The 22,257-nt window shown below is 45.1% G+C and overlaps 2 protein-coding genes across 3 annotated transcripts; one reads left to right on the top strand and one right to left on the bottom strand.

The window, feature by feature from the left end:
• Positions 1-1,933: 1,933 nt before the first annotated feature.
• lrrc57 (leucine rich repeat containing 57) lies at positions 1,934-6,864 on the top strand (the record flags this gene model as incomplete). Its single annotated transcript, XM_005947465.3, is given in 5 exon segments — positions 1,934-2,194; positions 5,223-5,358; positions 5,608-5,876; positions 6,161-6,346; positions 6,433-6,864. Coding segments are annotated over 5 exon segments (717 nt in total). The 3' UTR covers positions 6,475-6,864.
• A 5,519-nt stretch (positions 6,865-12,383) lies between these two features.
• clec14a (C-type lectin domain containing 14A) lies at positions 12,384-14,780 on the bottom strand. Of its 2 annotated transcripts, none has more exons than XM_005947463.3 (2): positions 14,366-14,780; positions 12,384-13,975 (listed from the first exon to the last, which is right to left on the bottom strand). In XM_005947463.3, exon 2 carries the CDS (start codon positions 13,939-13,941, stop codon positions 12,934-12,936), a length of 1,008 nt encoding a protein of 335 aa, XP_005947525.1. In that variant the 5' UTR covers positions 13,942-13,975; positions 14,366-14,780; the 3' UTR covers positions 12,384-12,933. The 2 variants fall into 2 exon arrangements, with proteins under 2 accessions (XP_005947525.1, XP_005947524.1); XM_005947462.3 differs by having other exon boundaries at positions 14,591-14,778.
• Positions 14,781-22,257: the final 7,477 nt, after the last annotated feature.

Here is a 22,257-nt window from a genome sequence, read left to right as displayed (position 1 = left end):
TTCCCTTCAATTTTGATTTCGTATGTTGTCTTGCACAGTATATAATTTTCAAGCTCTCTCCAAAATGTAGCACTATATGAACAGCCATAAAACAAATGAGTAACACTTTCAAGTTCAGTTTTACAAAAGGTACATTTTCTATCAATGTCGCAGAATCTTGAAATGTACATGTTGGATGGAACTAACTAACGTCCTAATCCTGGACCAAAATCTGACGTCACACCCTGCTGAGGTCACATGACAAGAAGAAAGTCGTTCAGGATTTCAGTGACGTCTGTCACCAGGTGGCGGCGTTGCAGCCCTGAGCGAGATTTTCATTAGAGAAGAAGAAGAAGCAGCAGGAGCGCAGAGTCAGGGCGGCTGCCGAGCTTCACTTTTCTACTGATCTTTATTTTTTGTCCTTTTATCGGATAAATTTAAGCACAGCACCTGGACACGCGACACTTGCACACTGGGGTCAAAGGGCGACATTGTGTCGGTATGTAAACAGAGCCGTTTCCGGTTATCTCAACTGTTAGCAGGGTGGCGGTGGCATCAATGTTTACAGTGTGTTTACAGTGAGGAGAGACTGGGGCCGATTAGGCTGCTGACGGTGAGTGTGTCACCTCTCAGGTCTCAGGTGAACACGTGACTCACCTTTACCTCCTGTGACAGCTGAAGGGTGAGCGTTAGCCTGCTTTAGAGAGACAGGTGTGTGAGTGTGGGTGTGAGTGTGGGTGTGCATCAGGTTTCCCCGCTGCAAGAAATTGACCACCTTAAATACCTCTTAAAGTCCACCTTAAAGCTGAAGCCCCTCTCTGCTGCCACAGCATTGATCTGGAACGCCTCAGTTTGGGGGATTTGGCGGCTCCTGTGGTGACCGTGGAGAACTCCAGGTGTGTTTAACACTACAGAGGAGGAGGTTTTCCCACAAGTGCGTTTACTGAGCTCAGGCTTCAACACTAATGCATTTTACACATTACTGGGGTGTGCTGTAGAAAGCCAATGATAAGTCCGGTTTCTTCCCTCACACTCATTATTGACAAAGCTGGGTCAGGACCACTGATGGTCAAATTGGGATAAAGTGGCAAATTTAGAAGATTAATGTTGTAAATTTAGGGAAGCCTGCCTGCCAGAGTCAGCGTGGTGCTTGGTGAAGTGCAGTTATTAACGATGCTAATGGTTTGTATGTTAGTTAGCTGAGGATTTTTAACGTGAATGAGTTATTGCAGGCCTTCTCTGTTATAAAACACCTTTAATCCACAGGGAGTGTTTGATCTGTTCATCTGTGCATCAACATGGGAAAAAGTTTAAATCCTACGCCGCCCAGCACAGGTGGATATTGATACTGTTTCCCTCAGCTCAGGTCAGGACGGGTCGCTTAGAGAAAAGAATCAGGGTTTTCAAGCCAAACTCGGAGCCTTACGTTGGCATGATCCTGCGGGACGTGGAGACAAAGCACGTCTGTGAGCTCAGCAGCAGCCCATGCAGAGCTTTTCTCTGAATATTCACTTTGTTCTTCAGTCTTCAGTTTCAGAGTGAAACATCTGCACGCCGCCTCTGTTCAAATCTCACTAATAAACACAAACATTCACAATGGAAATCTATAACATGGAAAAGATAACAGCTTCTGTTAACCACAAGCTGGAGAAATTTACATCATACTGGGAAAACTGGGTCAAATATATCACGCCTCATAGGCCAGATTTTATTTTTACAAACCAATAACTGTGATGTATGAGAGTATATATTTATAGGATCACCCCCTACCAACACATCCGGTTTTTTTTGTTGGTTTTGTTTGTTTTTCTTATTTCGGATTATGTGATTGTTTCAATTGCTTCTATAGTTGTAAATATTCTCTCTTTATGACTCGGATGTAAATTAAAATACTATTTCAGTATCTAAGGCAAAAATAAATAAATAAATAAAATAAACACAAACATGTTCACAGGTCTGTGAGCGAGGAGACCTGAGAGACTGTTCACCTGCAGGGATTCACTGTCTGATCTCATCAATACCTGCTGACGAGGAGGAGCGCTGATACGGCTGTCAGCTGATCCATCAGCCTGTCTGGAAGGACTTCGGGTGGCCCTGCAAGTGGAGGGCTGGTACCTGGCTGCGGGTGCAGATGGGGAACAGCGCGCTGAAGTCTCACCTTGAAACCTCCCAGAAGACGGGAGTGTTTCAGCTGACGGGGAAAGGTCTGCAGGAGGTGAGTTGACTCACACATGCACAGAAAGATTTAAACACCCGTTTGACGCGTCAGACGTCTCAGTTCGGGCAGCCTTTGATTGGACAGTTCTCCTTTCAGTTCAGAGCCTTTACTGTCATTGCATGAAAATGGAGTGGTATCGCTGGGATGCAGAACAAACACACACAGACACGTGTTCACACATGTATAAAAACGAATAAATCAGCAGGTGATCACCTTTTCTACACCTGCCCAGATGGTGTTTATCTGCGATTTGCTGAAGGGGTGGGAGCCGGGCCTGTAACTTTTTTGTGCAGTCTTTATGATGCATTGGAGTCTATTTTTGTTCGTGTATGAGGAGCTTGTGATACAATATGACAGCAGGGCCCTATTTCAGGAAGCCGGTTTAGTGCAAACTCTGAGTAAGTATACCCTGAGTTAACGAAAACTCTGGGTTTTCGGTTTCACAAAGCGAGTTTAGATTAATTCTGAGTGAGTTACTATGACGACACACTCCGTGAAGCTAACCTGCCCCCTAGCAGGTTTACTTCAACTAACCCTGACTTTCTCCGCCTCTTTGTCGAAACCTGACTGTAGGAAGTGTCAGACATGGCGTGCCCCTTCCTTGAAGAGCCAGTAGATGTTGAAGCCCAAATTCTCCGCAGAGCTCTCCGCCGGGAGAGAGTGATTAGAGCGCGTTTGGACATTTTATCATTTCCTGATGATTTCTGTGTGAACGTTACCGTTTTTCAGCACAATCTATAATTTATTTGAATAACATCCTCAGGCCTAATATTGCTCATGTGACATGCGACATTCTCTCAGTTCTGTACATATTATTTGTATTGCACTTCGGTTTTTTGCAAACGGGAGCTTTCTGTATAATATTGGTGACGCTGAGCACGTTTCCAAGGCTACCGTCTGTCGGGCAGTCAGGAATGTTACAGTTGCACTGAAACGTCTCCTGTACTCGTTTGTGGTGTTCCCCGGTCATAGACCCACAAGATTTATCAAAGAGGGATGCCACAAAATTGCAGGTATCAGGATGAACAAACTTAATTCATGATGTGGTGATACTTGAACTACTACTTAAATTTTACATTTATTCTCACGGTTCCCAGGCGTGATTGGCTGTATAGATGGCACTCACATTCCAATCATTGCTCCTTCAGTAAATGAAGGAGACTATGTGAACAGGAAGTCTTTCCACAGCATTAATGTACAGGTACATAGTTCCCTGTAGCATTTCAAACTAACAAATTATTTCATTATAGTAATGGATGCTAATTTGTGTTCTCTGCACTGTGAAGATCATATGTGATGCTGCCAACATTATCACAAATGTGGAAGCCAACTGCTCAGCCTCTGTGAGTGGTGGTGGTGGAGGACCCCCACCTGTTTTTCGGGCCTCCGCTTTTTTTCTGTTGGCTATAACGGGTCACATTTGAGCATACAGAGTAAGCAAATATGTACTTGTAATGTGCTCAGATAATTTCAATAAGTGCTTACAGAAAGAAAATTAATGTAGCCTCTAACTGCAATTGATTTACATCGGACAAACAGACCAAGCACTATGGCTCATAATACAATTACACCTTACCTGTTTGGACTATATTTTTATATTTCATTTTTACTTGCTGCCAGGAACGTTTGGGGCCTGTTGGGTTGCACCTGCGCTCACATCACATCACAAAATAAAATGTATAAAATAAAATATAATAAAATAACGTGTTAAATGGGTGGAAATCCCTAGATCAATGTTTAAATTAACACTCACGCATTGACTCTGTCGGCTATGTTTTGCCATGCATGCTCCCTTTCTTTTGCAGCTGAGGCTGTGTTACTTTTTTTCCGCAAAATTTGCATGTTATCAGCATATGCTGCCATCAGAATTTCGGCCTCAAGCGCTGTAAAATACATTGACCGCGCCTTCTTTCCCTCCGTCTCCATGGTGACTCGCTTAATCTGTGCTCCACTAATCAGGGCTTTATGTATCCTCGTGCGCGCGTTTAACTTGGGGTTAGCGCGACTCCGCGTTGACTGAACTACTTGTTATCAGCCTTTCTGAAACCGAATATTCCGAGTTGGACAGTTCAGGGTTACTCAACCCTGAGTATCGTTTTTCACTCTGAGTTTTCTAAACCGGCTTCCTGAAATATGACAGCAGGCCTTCTATGGCGGAGTGGTTGAAGGATTCGACTGTAACCTGTTTCTCCTCAGGAAGTGCGGGCCTGCTGAGCTTTCTTCACCGTGGTGGTGGTGTGGGCAGTCCAGGAGATGCTCCTGTGTGGGTTCCTGGGAGTCAGGAATCCTGGATCTTGTCCACATGGTCAGAAGAAGATGGCCTGCTGTGTTTTTCCCTTTGGTGGCACTTTCCACCTACTGTGAGAAGTCAGGAACCGTCTTTAAGCAGTTGTTAAAATCACCAGCAATGATGACGGCCCGATCCGGATGTATCTGCATCTGTTGGTACTGTGCAGCTTAGAGCCATGCTGACCTTAGCAACAGGAGCTATGTGCACTATTGTAAAAGCTCTGCAGCCGACTTGACAGAGGATAAGTCCGGGCAACTGAAGCTGTCGAGGACTAGGCTGTGTGTGCACCAGTTGTTATGTGTGACGATGCAGAGTCCTCCGCTCGGTTCTTTGCTGACTCTTTATGTGGTCCTGATGATGGAGAGTCCAGTCCAGTAGCTGGATGGTAGCATCGGGAGCCGTGTTTCCGTTATGATCGATACACAGCAGTTTCAGACAAGTCTGTTGGTGGCCAGCTGCGGTTTGATTTCGTCCATCTTGTGGATCGCTATCTGGTACCTCCTCATTTGTTTTTGTCTAAATCACAAAGCAAAAAACACAAAATGACAAAAAAAAAAACCCACACAGAACTGGAGAGCTCAAAGCTGCAGCATGTAGGCGTACACTCGCCACCGTTAGAGTGTGACACCCCAGGCCCTGATCATAGCAAGCTTAACCTATACAAAACAGACAGCGTCCCGAGTCGCCTGTCCCGCTTGTACTGAGTTGCCTGTCCTGGTCTTGGTCTGCTTTCAGTTTCCAGAGGAGCTGCAGAGGCTCACAGCCAACCTGAGGACGGTGGATCTGTCCGGGAACAAGATAGAGGTCCTTTCTGCCACCATCGGAAACTTCCCCCAGCTCAAGAGTCTGACGCTGAACTCTAACCGGCTCGGTGAGTGTTCGACCCGCAGCAGTCATACCTTTACACCTGTGTTTTAAAACTAAGCAAAAAGCAACCACATTATTGTTTCAGCATTTGATTTGTTCTCTTTGGAGCCTTTTTTTAGTTTAATTTAGGGTTGGAACGATTTAAAAATCCCCAGATTGTGTGTCTTTAGATCCGGTTTAGCTGCAGAACAAACCGGATCCACCCCGATGCTCAGACCTGTGAGACCCTGTTGTGTTGTGGTTCTGTTTTCAGCTGGGATTCCCTCTGAGATCGGGAAGCTGAAGAAGCTGGAGACCCTGAGTCTGAATGGAAACCGGATCCAGCAGCTGCCTCCCACTCTGGGCCAGCTCAAAGCCCTGCGGACCCTCAGCCTGGCCGGGAACCAGATTTCAGAGTTCCCCTCTGGACTCGGAACGTTGAGGCAGCTGGACTTGCTGGATCTGTCCCGAAACAAGATCCAGAACGTCCCTGCAGAGGTGTCCGAGCTGCAGGCCATCGAGATCAACCTCAACCAGAACCAGGTCTGTAAGTCCACCAAAGAACCAGAACCAGGAGGAAAGCCTGGAAGGGCTGACCCTGTGCTGTCAATTCACCCAGTATTAAAGATCAGTTTTACTTATAAAGCACCACAACAACAGTTCTCCAAAGGTGCTTAATCAATCAGTTATCAATAATTACTGATCGGTCACTCCATGACGTCTCCCACAGCTTTCTATCCCACAGACTTCCAAGGAGGTTCTGATAATCCCAGCCCGGGTCTGGTGTTGTTCCTCTGTACTAACCCGGTCCTCTATTCTTGGTCCAGATCTCGGTGGTGTCGGCGGAGGTCTCCCGCTGTCCCCGTCTGAAGGTCCTCCGCCTGGAGGAGAACTGCCTGGAGCTCTCCTCCATCCCTCAGTCCATCCTGAACGAGTCCCAGGTATCCCTGTTCTCGGTGGAGGGAAACCTGTTTGAGGTGAGGAAACTCCGGGACCTGGAGGGATACGATCAGGTCAGTGCTGCGGTCTGAGACCAGATCGAGTCCAAGGCTGCGAGTCCTCCTGCGGTCTCTGATGACGCTCTCTGTTTCCTCCTCAGTACATGGAGCGTTTCACGGCCACAAAGAAGAAGTTTGCCTGAGGACGCTCGATGCAGAGTCTGGATCTGTGAGGTTCACCTGGAGGTGGGCTCGGCTGAAGCTCCGCCCCTCTTACCCCTGCACTTCCCACAGCTGCTGCTTCTGCTGCTGCTAGAAACCAGACGACAGCAGCCGGGACTCCTCACAGCGCCCCCCAGAAATCCGAACCTCCAGAGCAACGGTCACCATGGAGACAGGACAGGTTTCACGACACCGAAGAAGAGGACCGGTGCCATGTTTGACTGCATCAAACTTTATTGTTCACTCAGTCATGGACAGAGAAAACAGTGCAAGTGTTTAGTTAACCTTGTAGAAACATGCTTTGTAAAATGTCAGCAGCCTGTTGATTGATTATTAATTATTAACAGCTATTAAAGACGTCTAAAACAAAACGTGTGTGTGTGAAGAGTTAACAGCTGGACGTTTCCAGATGTTTTCTGTGTCTGAGTAGCCGTTTCCTCAGCTGTAATCAATATAAACTACTAATGAAGGACCTAATCAGATGATCAATAATAAACAGAATGATCCTTTCATGTTAACAGGCCCAGCTGATCTGACAGTAATGGAAAAGTCAGTAAAGTTTGATTTTTGAGGTGCGGTGCACGGCAGGAAGTTCATCTTAAGTCTTCTTCTTCTGTCCATTTAAATGCTGAAGACTAACACGCAGAAGGCTGTTAATCCCTCTGTGGTTTAAGCTCCGCCCTAATGACGGCTCAGCCTGTGCCAGCTGTCAGATGAACATCTCTCGTCCATCTTTAGGAAGCAGTCAAACTTCTCTTTTCCTGCGTGCTGATTGGTTCTCCTTCCCACCAGACGCCCGGGTCCACCTGAGAAAATTCTTTGGTAAAGAAACACCTTTTATTATTACTGATGGAGAATTTCACTTCCTTTTAATAAAAACTCAGTTAAAGGGTGACGTCCCACCAAGCATGCGAGCTCACGAAGCGCGAGCAATACGCCGGAAAGGGGATCCCAAATGGGTCGCTGCGCCGTTAAAGAGAACGGGCGTGTCCTGCACCAGAAACTGGTAGAAACATTGCTTGCAGACCTCATCAGAGAGCTGCCGCATCAATAATACGGCTCTCCCGTTCCTCCACATCCTGCTGGGCTGAGATCCGTGACTGCGGGGGCCATCTGAGCTTTGACACATCAGAGGATGAGATGGGCAGGCAGGCTGTGTCCCAATCCAGCGACCGCAGCGCTTCTTAGTACGCGCACTTCGCGGAAATGGGTCTGGCCTTCGTCGCGCTGCCCAGGTTGCCTAGCAACCATGATACGAACAGCTGGAAACGTTTCATACAGCTTTGTGTGACAAATGAAAGAGAACAAAATGTTTTGTTGTTCGTTCATGTTTTATGACATCACTTTGATTAGTTGAGTATCTGAGGCTGAGACCACAGGACTGTAAAACATGATAGTTGGGCTTCATTTCTGTACTGAACAGTCATTTAAGATTAGCTAGTAAATAACAATTAGCTAATGTTGTTCATGAGACTAAAATCATCTCACTGTGGTAATGTAAATATAATATGGCCAATATTATAGTTATTGTCAGATTATTATGATATATTACAGCAGTGAGCCTGAACTCTGTGTCAAATACTGAGCTTCAGTAAAGATTCAAGTTGCAGTTATTTATATTTCCTATCACCTTAAATCTTCACTTAAAGACAAGTATCTGTGACAGTATAGATGTATTATGCATAAGAGACAAATATTGTTCTTTTTATATGTTGGCATTACTAAATTTGGCTCAATGCTTACATACATGTGTAAAAAGGAAATGTACGAGCTGTGATAACTGTGTCTGATAAAATGAAGAGTAGACTGATATATTAAATATTCCTTTATTGGGTGACAAAATCAGACCATGTCATAACTGCTTTAAGTCACACAGAATAGATATCAGAGCCTTAAACAGGCTGACTTCTGCTAAATGGGTCAAACTGGGCAGAAAGTCTACAAACACATAACATCCTTATAGAATATGATGTAACACTATAGATCAACTTAGCTCAGAATATATAAAGCATATAAACAATTACAGCAACATGATGCAACAAACACAGCAGTGCTACTGATCCAAAATACTCAAAGCTTCATAGAACTGAAACAAACATTTATTTTTAGCTCCATTCTGCTGCTGATACATACTTTAGGTTTCTGAACATTAAACTTGTCATTCACCTCATGCAGCGTTCCCTCTCTCACCTCGAGACCGCTGGGAGCACTGTGAGAATCATGTTCTTTGATTTCTCCAGTGCCTTCAACACCATTCTTCCCATGGTCCTGAAGGACAAGCTGGAGAACTCTGGAGTGGACCATCATTGCAGAGTCGTCAGAGAACTTCTGCAGGAAGCACTGGGTGGAGTTGTGGGAGAAGTCTCCAGTGTAGATGGTGAAGAGGAACAGTGCCAGAACCGTTCCCTGTGGGGCCCGCGTGCTGCAGACGACCCTGTCCGACACACGGCCCTGAGTCCTCACATACTGTGGTCGGTCAGTGAGGTAGTCCAATATCCAGGTAGTGAGGTGATGGTCCACATTGAGACACAGCCTGTGTGAACCTCAGCCTAAGTTCCTGTTCGTACAGGAGTGACACTGAGCTGCTGCTCTGCGATTGGCTGATTGCATGTTTGTGTTAGCAAGCAGCTATATGACTTTAACATTTATCAGCTGTTCACTTCATAGATCACCAGAAGCTTTTTTTAATGAGCCTGTTTGTTTGATAATGTGCTTTATTAGTGATGGTGGATTTCTGCAGACCCACCACACCCACACCAGGGAACATCCCGGGAACTGACACTGAGATAGTGGACTCTAATAAGTACCTGGGTGTTCACCTGAACAACAAACTGGACTGGAGTAAAACACTGATGCTCGTTACAGGAAGTGTTGAGTGGACTCTACCTGCTGAGGATACTGAGATCTTTGGACTGCAGTGGGCGCTCCTGAAGACCTTTTTTACCTTCGTGGTGTCGTCTGTTGGAACAGCAGCTCGTCTACAGCTGAGAGGAAGCGGTTGGATAAGAAGGCCGGCTCTGTCCTTGGATGCCCCGTCGACCCAGTGCAGGGGGTCGGGCAGTGTCTCCACCCCACGCCTGACGCTCACGCTGCAGGTCCTTCCTCTCAGTACCTGTTAGACTTTATAACCATCAAACACAGTAAGTTGTTTACATCCTGCTGGTATTTGCAGTTTTTCCATTTTCTGTAAGTAGTTATTGTTGCTTTTAAGCGCTTTAGAAAAGCTTCACATTTCTTTGGCCCAGACTAAGCTATTCATAAGTATTCATTTTTTCATGTTGTAAGTTTGCCCAGTTCGTTCTCGTTCTTTATTCGTTCCTTCTGTGTAAATGGACTTTTCTGCTCTCCCGGAACACTCGGAGCGCTTCACAACATGCCAATTTCCCCAATGAGGGACAATAAAGAATATTTCTACTCTATTTCTACACAAATAGATGGACATTTATTAAAGGTACAGGTCAAGGACAACACATTTCCAAACAGTCCATGTTGCACAAAGTGCTTCAAAGTGTAAAATGCCACTAAAACAAAACAAAACAAAAAAGTAAAACAATGATGTAGTAAAATATAGAAAAAAAACAAACAAGTAGATGAAATAAGTCAATAAAAACAACTAAAATAACAACCAAGGCTGTCAAAACCAAAATATTTAGGTCAAAGTGTGTTAAAAGGCAGAGCATACACATGTGTCTTTAGTAATGATTTAAACTGTTAGAGTTTGTGCAGATCTGATATTTAGAGGAAGATTATTCCAAAGTGTGGGACCTGCCACACAGAAGGCTCTGTCACCACGAGACTGAGGTTTGGTCCGTGGAATGGATAGCATTCGTTTTGAACTCTGGAGCATAAATAAACAGGAGCTCAGACGAGTGAGAGGCGGCTCGGCTGGTAAGTGCCTTAAAAACAAAAGTAAGAGTTTAAATTGGATCCTGTGAGGAACAGGGAGCCAGTGTAGAGGCTAAAACTGCAGTTACGTGCTCCAGTTAGCAGCTGCATTTTGGACCAGCTGTAGACGACAGAAGGAGGCCTGGTCCAAACCAAAGAATTGCGGTAGTCCAGTCTGCACGTAATGAAGAGACGAATAACATGTTCAAAGACATTGGCTGGAAGGTGTGGCTTAACCTTGGCCAGCTGTCTTCAATGAATAATGCTGGATTGGACTGCTGCGCTCACCTGACTACACAGTTTGAAGGAACCATCGACGTGCACACCAAGGTTTCTAACATTTGTCTTACAGTAGCAGGATAATGGGCCCGGAGCACTGTCACTGTGATTATTAACGAAGTTACCAAAAATGACAACTTCTGTTTTGTTTTCATTTAATTTTAAAACATTTAAAGACATCCAGGCAGCGTAATAATAGCTGAAGTTGGTCTGTCTGCTTTTAAAGGCAGATAGATCTGCAAAACAGTGCAATGAAAGGTTGTAGCGTGAGAAAAGCACCTGTGATCTCTGATGAAGGGCTGGGGTTACCCGAAGCAGCAGGACCGAGTCTTGGAATCAAACTACCAACCAAGATTACAACAAGACTGTGTGAGGTGCGCAGGACTTCAGGTTCAAACTTCAGGCCTAACGCCGCTGTGCCGCACGCAGGGGTGCCTCAGTTTCACAGCAGCCAATCAGGAGCAGGTGGTAAAACAAAGCCCTCCAAAATAAAAGTTTCTAAACACTGGACCAGAGTTCAACTCACGCTCTCACATACTGTTACTATGACAACAGCAGTCCATTACTCATGGCCCCGGCCTCCACATCCTCTGGCTTCCTGACATTCTTCATACACTTCCTCCAGGAAACAGGAAGCATCTGAGTTACCATAACAACAATCAACCCCCAGTGTGTGTGTGTGTGTGTGTGCGCGCGCGCGCGCTGATCTAAATATCTGAAATAGAGTGGAACTGTTCGTCTCTGCTGACGAGCCGTTTCTGGGCTTGTGATGAGAAGCCGAGTAAAACAACATTGACACAGACTTCCCATGATGCACTTGATTACTGAAGGGGACGACAGATGTGTTGATTGGTTGCACCGACTGAACTAAATGATCCGTGTCTTTTTAAACAGAAACAAACTGGGTTAGGGCTGAAATCAGAGCTCCTGTTCACAGGCGTGATTAATCAGATCATCAGTCACATGACCTCCCCCTGGGTCAGGGGTGGGGGCAGATTCCTGTCTGAACTTTGCTGTTCTTCAGGAAACAGGAAAAGCAGTTTGTAAACACAAAGTGGCTGCTTGCTGTCCTGCAGAAACCCCGGTACATGTGGCCAAAAGTATGTGGACAGCTCACTGTTTCCATCATTGCAGCAGCAATAGGTTGGCCTTCGGGTGTCCACAAACTTATGCCTATAATGATGCACAGGGATGCTTTCCTGTACCAGAAACAGCTAAACATTGTAATTATGATTCACTTTAGACCTTCTGTACTTCGCTGTTAACCTCTCTCCAGAGATCTGGAGTTATCCCAACAGATGTCCCAATAATTTGGGCCACATCCTGATTAAAAAGAGACAGCAAGTTTCTTGAAGACGTTTCATCTGAGAAGCTTCTTCAGTTCTGAGAGCAACTGGTGGACAGTCCCAGATTTAAGCCCTATGGGAGTTGCTCTTAGAACTGAAAAAGCTTCTCAGATGAAACGTCTTCAAAGACACTTAAAGAAATCTAAAAGAAAGATGCTTTTTTTCAGAGCTCCTTAGATTATGATGACCTGGATGACCGAGAACCTTCACAGACACTAAAATATGTGGACAGCTGTGATACTATAGGATCATAGAGGCTGGTGTCCACATACCTTTGGGATGTTTTGGGAAGTGGAAGACTGAAATTTTTGTTTTTGTAAAACATTTTTAAAAAACTTATTGATGAACATATAAAAGTCCAGCATCATCAGGTAACAAAGTTTAATAAAGTTCTGTTTAATTCAAAGATTACTCAAAAACAGGAAATCAGTAGATTGAGCCAAACCATCAGTTTTTCAAAGTAAACTTAACTTCCATGTCATTCAGCAGTGAAATTACCTTTTTCTTTAAACATTTACAGTGAAGTGAAATGAAGATTAAGTATATTCTGTCCTTAAATAAAGAAGAATATTTAAACAGGTGAATTTAAATGAGCAGTAAAATGAATTTAAAAGTATTTAAACTATTTGTTCTGCTACTAGGCAGAACGAGTGAATTTTATTGGGTCATTTAGATGAAACTGATCAGATGTTAACTCGGTTCATAATTTATTGATCTTTTCTAAATGAACCAATAATGAATTCAAGAACATCTACCTGTGAACAGTTTGTGACAGAAGTCAGGGGTTATTTTGAGCCTAAGTCCACAGACAGGTAAAAGCCTTCAAAATGTCCAATAATTGAAAAACAATCAATAATTTTGTAACTAAACACAGCCAATCACAGCTCTGTTCCTTCGTATCACTGGCTTCTCATTGGTCAATTAGGCTGTTTAGGCCAATGAGAAGGAATCTTTCCTGTTTTTGCTTTTCATCTCCATCTTCTCCGCCTTCTTTATGGCCCGTTTCTTTGACCGCCTGTTCAGGCAGCATTTCACCGTCACCGCGATGACCACCAGCAGAAAGACCAGCACCCCCGTGGCTATCAGCACAGGGAGCAGGATGGTCGACCACAACACAGAGTCTTCCTCTTTCTGTGTGGCATTGGCACACTCTATTTTGATGGCAGTGATGTTGGCCAGGGCTCCGTTCTCCAATCGCCACACGGTGGGTTCTCCTGAGCAGACCAGGTCAAAGCTAATGGAGGACCAGCACTGCACCTGGATCTTCATGTTACCCGAGAGCATTTTGAGTGAGCGAGCTTCGGGGATAGAGGGGCGCTGGCATGAACGCAGCTCTGCGGAATGAGAGTCATTAATAAATCCAGGTTCACGCTTTGGTTTTGATGGTTTTATAGGTGTGTCCTCAGGTAGAGGTGGTTCTGATCCTAGCTTGATGGTGGTGTCCCCATCCTTCACTTTGCAGATAAAAGCGTTTTTGTCCTTATGGCAGTTTAAAGGAATCAGACCCCAGGTCACATTCGACCCATCAAACTGTCCCTTCAGCGCCGCACACCGGTCTGTGGTACAGGTATGTTCTGGGTCCTCCGCCCATTGGTTCACCTCTGACTCCTCGCTGTTGTTCTCTAACCACTTGAATCCCCTCAGTGGCTTGGACCTGTCTATACACTCTGAGCTGGTGATTCTCAGCCCAACCCAGAAGGTGAACTCGTTTTGAAACGGCTCTGATTTGAAGATGAGCTTGAGGATTTCATCCACTTCCTGTTGGGTGGCGATGGTGGTGAGGACACTGCTGCCGGGACACTTCTTAGCGGCATTGTTGAAGCTGAGTTTGTTGTGGTTCAGGGTGTATTGTGAAGACGGGGCAGAGGAAATATTTCTTAGCAGGAAGACAAAGATGCAAAGATGCAAAGTCCAACAGCTGCAGAGCTGAAACGCCATATCCTCTAGCTCCACCCCTCTGGTGATGGTGTCACTATGTCCAGAGATCAGAAAATCAGTTTGTTATTTTTAAATTAACATAGTCATAGACAGGATTTGACCTACTCTAAAGCTAACCTAAGCTGAACTTAACCCAATCTAGACTCTGTCTAAACCTGACCTAAATATGACCTAAACTCAGTCTGATCCCAGCTTTCACTCGGGCTGAACCTCTAACTGCCGTGCGAATTGATCATTAACAGTGGCTCATTTGCAGCTTTGCTCCTGGTGTGCGGAGATTCTTCCGAATGTTACAGCAGACGACGACTGAAGCAGCTTTTCGTTGACACACATTAAATCAGCGCTTCACAGTTTTTCGGTGAACACTGCCCCCCCGGTGAATATCTGAGTTACATTTGACCGAAGGGGTAATTACAAAAAGTACCTTTAGAGCAGTTTGTCCTGAGAGACGCTGAAAGACCTGAATCTGCAGAAAAACTCTTTTTACAGCTGATCCTGGCAGAGTAACTTTTGTCGTCTTTGTTAAATGTCCTGAGCAGATTTTTAAACAAATAAAAGTTCTCAGCTTCAGCATTGGATTTTCTTCTGTTTTTATTCTATTCAAATCACGTCTCAGTTTATTTGACACTTTCTAACTTGTCCTCCTCACCAGTCCAGTCAGTTTCTCCTCCTTCCTCCTCCCTCCTGCTCCTCTTCTCTCTGTTCTTTCCTCCTTTTTCTCGCTCTTTCCAGTTTCTCCTCTTCTTGTTTGTCACTCCCGCTTTCTGTCCTCCTTTATCTCTGGTTCTCCTTCAGTCACACTGCCAGCCTCACCCTCGACCACACAGTGCCTCCCCCTCCTCCTCCTCCAGGACAGGATGTGTGTTGTGTCTTGATACGGCGAGCTGGTTTCCTCCAGAGAAATTCTGCAGCCCAACTTCAGGTTTCAGATCAGAGCACAGATAAGGAACACAAGTGCTATAGACGTCATCGCAGCTCTTTTACTCAAAAGAAACTAAGACCATGGAAAGCAGAACGTACTGAGATCAATGCACAGCAGCGTGAGCGGTGGGAGGAAAAGTCAACACAAATAAAATTTTCATTTTTTTAAATGGACTCTGGTTCAAAGCCATTAAAGGCAGATCATGTTTAGAGTCATTCTCTGTCTTCAATGTTGGAACAGGTGAACATTCAGTGGAGGATAGAGAAAAAAGGTCCAGCTTTAAAATTTAAAACATGCGTTTATCTACCAACCTGAATGACTTTTATTTTGAAAATCCCACAAACACGAATCTTCAGCTTGTACAGACGCGCTCCTGCGACACATGCACACGTGTTATGATGCTGATGCTTAGCGATGCTGAGCTCCATTTGGTCTTAGACAAATAAGTAAATTCAGATTATGCAGTCAGGTGCAGACTGTGTCTATGAATCCTCTTCAGAGAGCTCTGCCACTCGTAGTGCTGTAATAAGCTTATTTTATATCATTAATCAAGTCAAGTTGGCTTTATTGTCACTTCAACCATATACAGTTAGTACACAGTGAAGCGAAACAACGTTCCTCCAGGACCAAGGTGCTACATGCAACATAAATTTACAACATAAATTAACAGAAAACACTAAACTAGCTAACTAAGAGGCCTAGTTAGCTGGCTAGCAGAGACAAGACAGACTGACCTAACATAAATTACAACATAAATTAACAAAAACTAACTAAGGAAGACTTTTTTATTTTCTTTTTTATTTATTTATTTTTTGTTAACAGACAGCAGACAACAAAGTGCACGTGCAAATGTGCAAACAAGAGCAGCAAAGTGACAGAATGATAGAAAAACACAACGTAACATAATAATAAGGTTTTGTGATGATGAGTTGAGGTAGTGGAGGAACAGTAAACATTCCTTAGTGTAGCAGCAGAAATTAGGAAGTAAAGAAGTTAGTGCAAAAAGTCCAGTAATATTATTACTGGACTTTTTGCACTAACTTCTTTACTTCATTTACAGGTTGGTGTGTACGATAGATTGGTGGTGTAGGTCAGTGTGTTTGCGCTTGTGTTGATTAGTCAGTCCAGTCTCAATGTTTTGAGGTAGTTGAGTTAAGGTGTGTGTGTGTGTGTGTGTGTGTGTGTGTGTTTATCAGTCAGTCCCTTTTTGCTGAGGAGACGGTGGCTTGTGGAAAAAAGCTGTTGCACAGTCTGGATGTGTGTGCCCGAATGCTTCGGTACCTTTTTCCAGATGGCAGGAGTGTGAAGAGTGTGTGAGAGGGGTGTGTCCGATCAGCCACAATGCTGGTGGCTTTGCGAATGCAGCGTGTGGTGTAGATGTCCTCAATAGAGGGGAGAGAGACCCCGATGATCTTCTCTGCTGTTCCCACTATCCGCTGTAGGGTTTTGCGGTCCGATATGGCACAGTTCCCAATTCAGACAGTGATGCAGTCGCTCAGGATGCTCTCGATAGTTCCTCTATAGTTTAATAGTTTAATTATTTATATAACACATTTAATTACAACAGGAGCGTTGACCAAAGTGCTGTACAAGAATACAACATACATAATAAAACAACTCTATAGAAGGTGGTCAGGATCGGTGGTGGAAGCTGGGCCTTTCTCAGTCTTCTCAGAAAGAAGAGACGCTGTTGGGCTTTCTTGTGCAGGGAGGAAGCCCAACAGCGTCTCTAATGTGACCTCCGTCTCCTCCTCACAGCCAGGTTCATGAGGAGCAGCCCGAGGAGAAAAGGAGGCCAGATGTTTGGAGATGCTTCTCACAAGAAAGCTGCAACTGTAACTTCAGCAGGTCAGCGCTCAGAAACCACACAGGATGAAGCTCCACCAAAAACAAAAATTACTGATGTTTTTGGTGGAGCCTCCATGAGTGATCTGCTGGATGTGAAGACACCTGAGTCCAGTTTACTCAAAGAAGCTGCACGTTTAAATACAGAGGAAATGACTCCTGCGCACCTGTTCGATGGTCCAGCGTCGGATCACCAGACTGAGTCTGAAGCAGATTCGCCTCTTTAGTGTATCATCGACGCGCCAGCCTGAGAACCTGCGCGCACACACACACTGGACTGATGCCATCTAGTGGACAACAACAGTGTTGTTAAAGTGCTCTAAAATAAAATACTGCTGCAATGGAAACAGAAATGAAGAAACGGTGAGGTCATGTGACTGATGTGATTGGGTGGAAAGTGCAGCTGTGCAATGCAAGCTTTGATGACTGCGCATTAATCATTCGATTTTCTGTGTATGTCTAAAATATCTAATAATCCCATTAAAAATGATCGATCTGGATGGATTGCACAGTCACACCTGGGGGGCTGATGCATGCTCAGGTACGCTTCATCAGCGTTAACAGCACAGGAAAGTGGTCATGGCTGCTTCCCCGCAGGTTTTACATGTACTGTTTCACACGGCCACCAGAGGGCTCCCTCAGCCTTCAAACAGGTGTTAGCACACGAAGGCTGACGTGGGGGGGGGGACCTCGACCTCAAACAGTCACAGCATGGATAAAGTCACTGAGCTGCAACATCAGCGTGACCAACAAAATCTCGCTTTGGCTCCTCAACTTCGGCCCTGACACAGACCTGAACACCACATCAGACGTCCCTGCATTTATTTCTGCTAACACCGGCGTCACCTGCAAAGAATCACCTGAGCCTGATCGCGGTGAAGTCGTTCACCTGTGCTGGGTCGTCTGCAGGACTCTTTGGTGGATTGTGGGTAATGCAGCCTGATGAGGTTAAACTCAGAGAAAGTTTCCTCGTGCACGGATGTTTTCATAGCTGGGTTACAGGTGGAAACTCCACCAGGTGTGCAGGTCCAGGACTCCCAACCCAAATCCACCTGAAATTTCAAACTGAACAGCAGGAACAGGAAGCAGCTGCTCAACAGGAAAAGAAGACAGCAGCGCTGCCGTCAAACATCTGTACATGACTTTTTTTCCATGCATAAATGAATAAATACACAATGCAGTCAGTTATTACCAGCACAGAGTCATTGTCATGTTAACGCCCTTTTCCCCACCAACGCACCTGGAGTTAGTTCCATGCTTATGTCACTTCATGTGACTCCCTGTGTGTCCAGGATGACCGCCTGTGCACATCTGCACCCTTACACGTGTGAAGTTCCTTTGTGCCTTTATTCTCCTGCGTGTGATTCTTCGTGCACTGGCCTGATCTTGTGGTCTGCAGAGGGCGCCGCACAGACCAGCTGCTATCATAGGTCAAAGGTAACGTGAACAGAAACCTGACGATACCTGCAGTGTGTCAGACTCCAGCTTCCGATTGGCTGTTTTGATTCTGCTCAATCAGAGGAGCGCCAGGAAGATAATTCCACAACACTAAATCTGCTGACAGGAGAGAGAACACCTGTGTGAGAGAGAGTTCAGGTGAGCGTGGAGGTCAGAGGTCACATGGTGTTCATGTGAGCACAACACTGTCTGTTTGACCTGCAGATGAACTCACCTGACATCCTCGGCCATGACTCACAGCCGAGAGATATTTCCCCCACACAGAGAGAAGGAGTTCACAGGAAACCACGGCAACAACAGGGCTTTAATAACAGCCTGTGACACACACACAAACACAGTAACACACACACACACACACACACACAGTAACACACACACACACACAAACACAGAACATAAACACACACACACACCGGTAACACAACAACACACACACACAGTAACACACACAACACACACACACACACACACACACACAACAACACACACACACACACGACACACAACACACAACACAACCCAACAGTAACACACACACACACACACACACAACACAACACACACACACACACAAAAAACACAACACACACACACACACATAACACACACACACAAACAACACACAGAACACACACAGACACACACACAGACATCACCACAGCTACACACAAACACACAGACACACACACACAGACACACAGTCACACACACACCTACACACACGTACACACAACACACACACACACAGTACACACACACACGTAACACGCCACTACACGAACACACACAACAATGGTAACACACACAAACACACACAGTAACACACACACACACACACGTAACACACACAACACATGTACACACACAACACACACAAGCACACACACGAACCACAAACAAAACCATAACACACACACAATACACGGTAACACACACAAACACATGGTAACACACACAAACACAACACACAGTAACAACACACAAACACGGTAAACACACACACAACAACACACACATACAACACACACATCACTAACACACACAACAGTAAACACACACAAAACACAACACACACAGACACAACACACAGACACACAACACACACAGTAACACACAACACACATCACACCGGTAACACACACAAACACATACACAGCACACACACACACACACTACACACACGAACACACACACGACACACACAAACACACACACACCAGAACACACACAAACACACAACACTACACACACACAGCACACAAAACACAGACACAAACACACACACAGTAACACAATACACACACAAACACACACAGAACACACACACAGACAACACAATCAAACACACACACACACACACAACACACACACACACACACGAACACACACAGACAGACACACAGCAGACACACACACACAACACACACAGACACACACACCTGACACACACACACACACACTACACACCACACAAACACACACACACGTAACACACACGACACACACAAACACTAACACACACAAACACAGAACAACACACACACACAAAACACACACACACACACAGTAAAACACACACACACACACAAGCGCACACACACACAGAATAACACACAAAACACACACAGGCACAGCGCACACACACACGTAATAAACACACACAACGACACACACAAACAAGTAACAACACACACACACACACACACAGTAATAAACACACACACGTAACACACAAACACACACACACACATAATAAACACACAGTAACACAACACACACACACAAACACACACAGTAAACACACACACATACACATACACACACACAGCAACAACAAACACACACACACACACAGTAATAACACACAGTAACACAAACACACACACATAAACAACACAGACAATAACACAAATAACACACACACAGCACACAGTAATAAACACACATAACTAAACACACACAAAACACACAAACACACACACACACACACACACAACACACAGTAATACACACAACACAAACACACACACACAGTAATACACACAGAACACAAACACACACACACACAGTAATAAACACACAGTAACACACAACACACACACAGTAATAAACACACAGAAACAAACACACACACACACAACACACACACACAAACACACAACACAACAACAACACAAACACACACACACACAAATAAACAACACAAACAACACACACACACAGCAACACAAACACACACACACATAACACAAACACACACAAACACACAAAACACACACAAGACACAAACACACACGCACACACACACACACAGACACACACACACACACACACAGAAAACACACAGCACACACACACAACACACAACACAGAAACACACAACACACACACACACACACAGACACACACACACTCACAGACTACACACACACACGACACACACACACACACACACGCAAACACACACACACACAACACACACACACACAGTAAACACACAAACACACACAACACAACACACACACACACACACACGTAACATCACACTCAGTCAACACACAAGTAACATCACACACACACACACAGTAACACACACACATAACACACACACACAAACACACACACAGAACACACACACACAGTAACACACACACACGCAACAACACACAACACAAACACAAACACACACACACACAGTAACACAAACACACACACACACACAAGAATAAACACACACGTAACACAAACACACACACACACAATAAACACACAGACACAAACACAACACACACACAGTAAACACACACACACACACATCACACACACACACACACACACACACACACACACAAACACTCAACAAACACACACTACACAAACACACACACACGCACACTACACAACACACACACACACAACAACACAAACACAACACACACACACACATCACGTAACACACACACACACACACACAATCACACAGTAACACACAGACTTACTGTTAATGTGTGTGGTCTACAGCAGCCTTCTGATTGGTGGATGTTTGGTGTTAGCCTGATATGAAGATGAAGCTGGAGACCCTCGTCCTCCTCAGTGGGTCCCACAAAGCGGTGAGGTCCGGGTCTTTGGCTCCGCCGCTCCTGGAGCCGCTGTGTCTGTGCGTAGGCGTGCAGGTGACAGGTGAGTCAGTGAGGAGCTTTTAGTGAGATTTACAGCCTCGTGAGTCACAACGAAGCCTCCTCGGCGCCGACCTCCACGCTGTCATTGGCGCCATGTGAAACACAAGGCAGGAGTGAATAAAAAACTGGAAACAGGAGCGAAAGGTGCAGCGTGACATCAGAGGCTGAAAATTCTCTGCATGAAATATTCATACCTCATGTCACACAGGTGTGTTCACAGTTCACACAGCCACGCCGGCAGGTAGGAGGAGGAGCAGGTACTGCGTGAGTCACATGACCCAGTCTGCTACTGCATGAACTTGCTCTGACCCTGAGGGACGCACACACGAAGATGATCTGGTCTCTAAATGCAGGTAAAAGGAGACCCGCTCTCACCTGTCCTGATTATCACACCTGAAGTCAGGTTTACCTGCAGACTGTGACCCCTGACCCCTGCAGTGGGGTAACATCTGGGTGCAGTTTCTATCAGAAGTTAAAGGCGTGCTTTCACCTCTGGAACGTTTCATCTGTGCTTAGTGGCTCTGAAAGCATCACAAAATCTGGCTCTTCCATACAAACAGATGCTGCACAGGTCTGAGGGTCTTACCTGGACTTCCATCCTCACCTTAGCCGCACCTCAGTGAGGAGGTGTCCTCCCGGGCCTCCCCCTCTGTGTCTCTGCTCAGTGTTTGGTGTAAGTGTCCTTAAATCCAGCAGCTCGTCCTCTTAATCCAGTCCGATAATCTGCCGCTGCGCTCGCTCATTAAAGCTCCATACCGGACCGTCAGCTGGAGCAGAGGCTGATCTGGGACCAGCCAGTATAATAATAATAATAATAATAATAATAATAATAATAATAATAATAATCACCCTGAATATGTTTCTTTGTGGCTGTCGGGTCTCTTTTGTATGGAGGAGGGTGTTGGAGGAGGA

The sequence above is a fragment of the Haplochromis burtoni genome, unplaced genomic scaffold, assembly GCF_018398535.1.
Source record: "Haplochromis burtoni strain Fernald_Lab_line unplaced genomic scaffold, NCSU_Asbu1 Contig_442, whole genome shotgun sequence".
Taxonomy (NCBI): Eukaryota; Metazoa; Chordata; class Actinopteri; order Cichliformes; family Cichlidae; genus Haplochromis; species Haplochromis burtoni.
This window is presented reverse-complemented; position numbering and strand designations above follow the sequence as displayed.